At 48.6% G+C, this 1,872-nt stretch overlaps 1 protein-coding gene across 1 annotated transcript; it reads right to left on the bottom strand.

The window, feature by feature from the left end:
* Positions 1–797: 797 nt before the first annotated feature.
* LOC142851323 (uncharacterized) lies at positions 798–1,655 on the bottom strand. Its single transcript, XM_075975191.1, has 2 exons — positions 1,089–1,655; positions 798–1,016 (listed from the first exon to the last, which is right to left on the bottom strand). The coding sequence occupies exons 1-2, from the start codon at positions 1,653–1,655 to the stop codon at positions 798–800; spliced, it is 786 nt and encodes a 261-aa protein (XP_075831306.1).
* Between the last annotated feature and the right edge of the window lie 217 nt (positions 1,656–1,872).

Here is a 1,872-nt window from a genome sequence, read left to right on the forward strand (position 1 = left end):
GAGGCGAGAGCTGTTACTTTCACCTTTGCCAGCCTGCTGTCTAGAGATCTGTGTGCCTCCCTCCATGTGGCCTACATGCCAGTCTGAGTGTGTGCTTACGTCTGCTGTGTGCTGGTGCCTGCCTATCTAGTAGCCCATGTGCTTGTCAGTAAAGTTTGCAAATAAGACAGTCTTATCTGTCTATCATGCTTTACGTTCTCGTCAACCTCCCAGCCTCCTGTGACCCTTCTCTCTTCCTGGTTTCAGACCTGGGACCTCAGTGTGTGTGGGTGTATGTATGCCACACATGCGTCAGAAGGCAACTTTTTGGAGTCACATCTGCCCTTCTACCTTTTTATAGGATCCAGAGGTTGAACTCAGGTCACCAGGTTTGCATGGCAAATCTTGAGCCATGGCTGACCTCAGAAACTCTATGTAGCCAAGGATTATCTTGAACTTTTGATTACTTTCACCTCTTAAATGCTGGGAGTACAGACGCATGTCACCCCCCAGTTCATGCAGTTCCTGGGTCTTGAACTCAGGGTTTCATGCGTGTTAGACAATCATTCTACCAACTGAGCTACGGCTCCAGGCCACCGCTAGCTCTTTTGATGTTTTTCTTTCATTAGAAGCCTCTGGTTCTCCAAGACACGTTACTGCCATCTGCTGGATGATGTGTCAAAGCAAAGACACACATCTATAGCAACACTCCGGTTGATGCAGGTTGACCTTATACAATGCGCAGCCCACACAGCTGGGAGCAACTAGCCTCAACAAAGGATACAGACACTGCAGACAGGTGTTTATTGTGTGGTAGCTCAACAAATGACATGGGCTCCTGATATGGTGACCTCCGTGGCTTCTGGAATAGAGAAATGCTGGATGCCTGGAGCTGACTGGCTTGGGTTGATAAGCACCAGGTCAAGACAGAGACAATGTTTTTCTTTGTCTTGTTTCTTTTGGTTCTTTGGTTGAGTCTTGGTCCTTGGCTTCATGGCCCCTGCAAAGGATTGTTTTGAAACCACTGAAGAGGATGCCTTCACAATTGCTGAAGAGGATACTTTCATGACATCTGCAGAGGGTGTCTTCAAGATTGATGCAGTGGGCACCTTCAAGGCATCTGCAGAAGGTGTCTTCATGGTTGTTACAGAGGGTACCTTCAAGGCATCTGCAGAGGGTGTCTTCATGACTGATACAGAGGGCACCTTCAAGGCATCTGCAGAAGGTGTCTTCATGGTTGTTACAGAGGGCACCTTCAAGGCATCTGCAGAAGGTGCCTTCATGACTGACATAGTGGGTACATTCCTAGGAGGGCCCAGGGCTGGGTTGATGTACTTTCTGAACCCACATGCCTGATATGTCAGTTGAAGCCTAGCTGTGGGATCCTCAGGGATATAGGTTTCTGTGGCCTTGGGGATAGGGCTGTATATCTGCGGCTCTGCATCCAAAAGCTTCCCTGATGCAAAGAGACACAGGTTCAGGCAGTAGAAGTTTTTAGGTTCAGAAAGGTAGTATCCACAGTTCTCTGAGAGCTGCTTGGAAATATTTCTGACTGGGTCCTGTGCCTTGGATTTGTTGGTCTTGGAAGATTTGGTGGATTTGGAGGCTTCTGGAGATGTCTGGAGCAGGATATAGGTCACTGGCATTGAGGCTGGGAAAATATTATTGGTTGCCATCATGGGGGGATGTCCTATGGCACGTTGGGTGGCTTCAGTCTGGATCAGAGTTCACAAGAGGCAGTGGCTCATGGATGGTTGGTATGGTGCAGAGATCCCTGGAGATGCTGTCACTGAGACGACCTCAGAGGCCACCGCATTCCTACAGGAAAAGGAATGTCTGAGACTGGAGCAGGAATTCTAGGGAAACTCTCAGAAGGGAGGCTGTCTTTTTTTT

The sequence above is a fragment of the Microtus pennsylvanicus genome, chromosome 5, assembly GCF_037038515.1.
Source record: "Microtus pennsylvanicus isolate mMicPen1 chromosome 5, mMicPen1.hap1, whole genome shotgun sequence".
In the NCBI taxonomy this organism is placed as follows: Eukaryota; Metazoa; Chordata; class Mammalia; order Rodentia; family Cricetidae; genus Microtus; species Microtus pennsylvanicus.

Excerpts from the sequence above, each read along its gene's own strand:
- LOC142851323 (XM_075975191.1), bottom strand. The coding sequence starts at position 1,655 with ATGGCAACCAATAATATTTTCCCAGCCTCAATGCCAGTGACCTATATC. Across the intron at positions 1,017-1,088 it reads CTTCTGCAGATGCCTTGAAG|GCATCCTCTTCAGTGGTTTC; the intron begins GTGCCCACTGCA and ends GCAATTGTGAAG.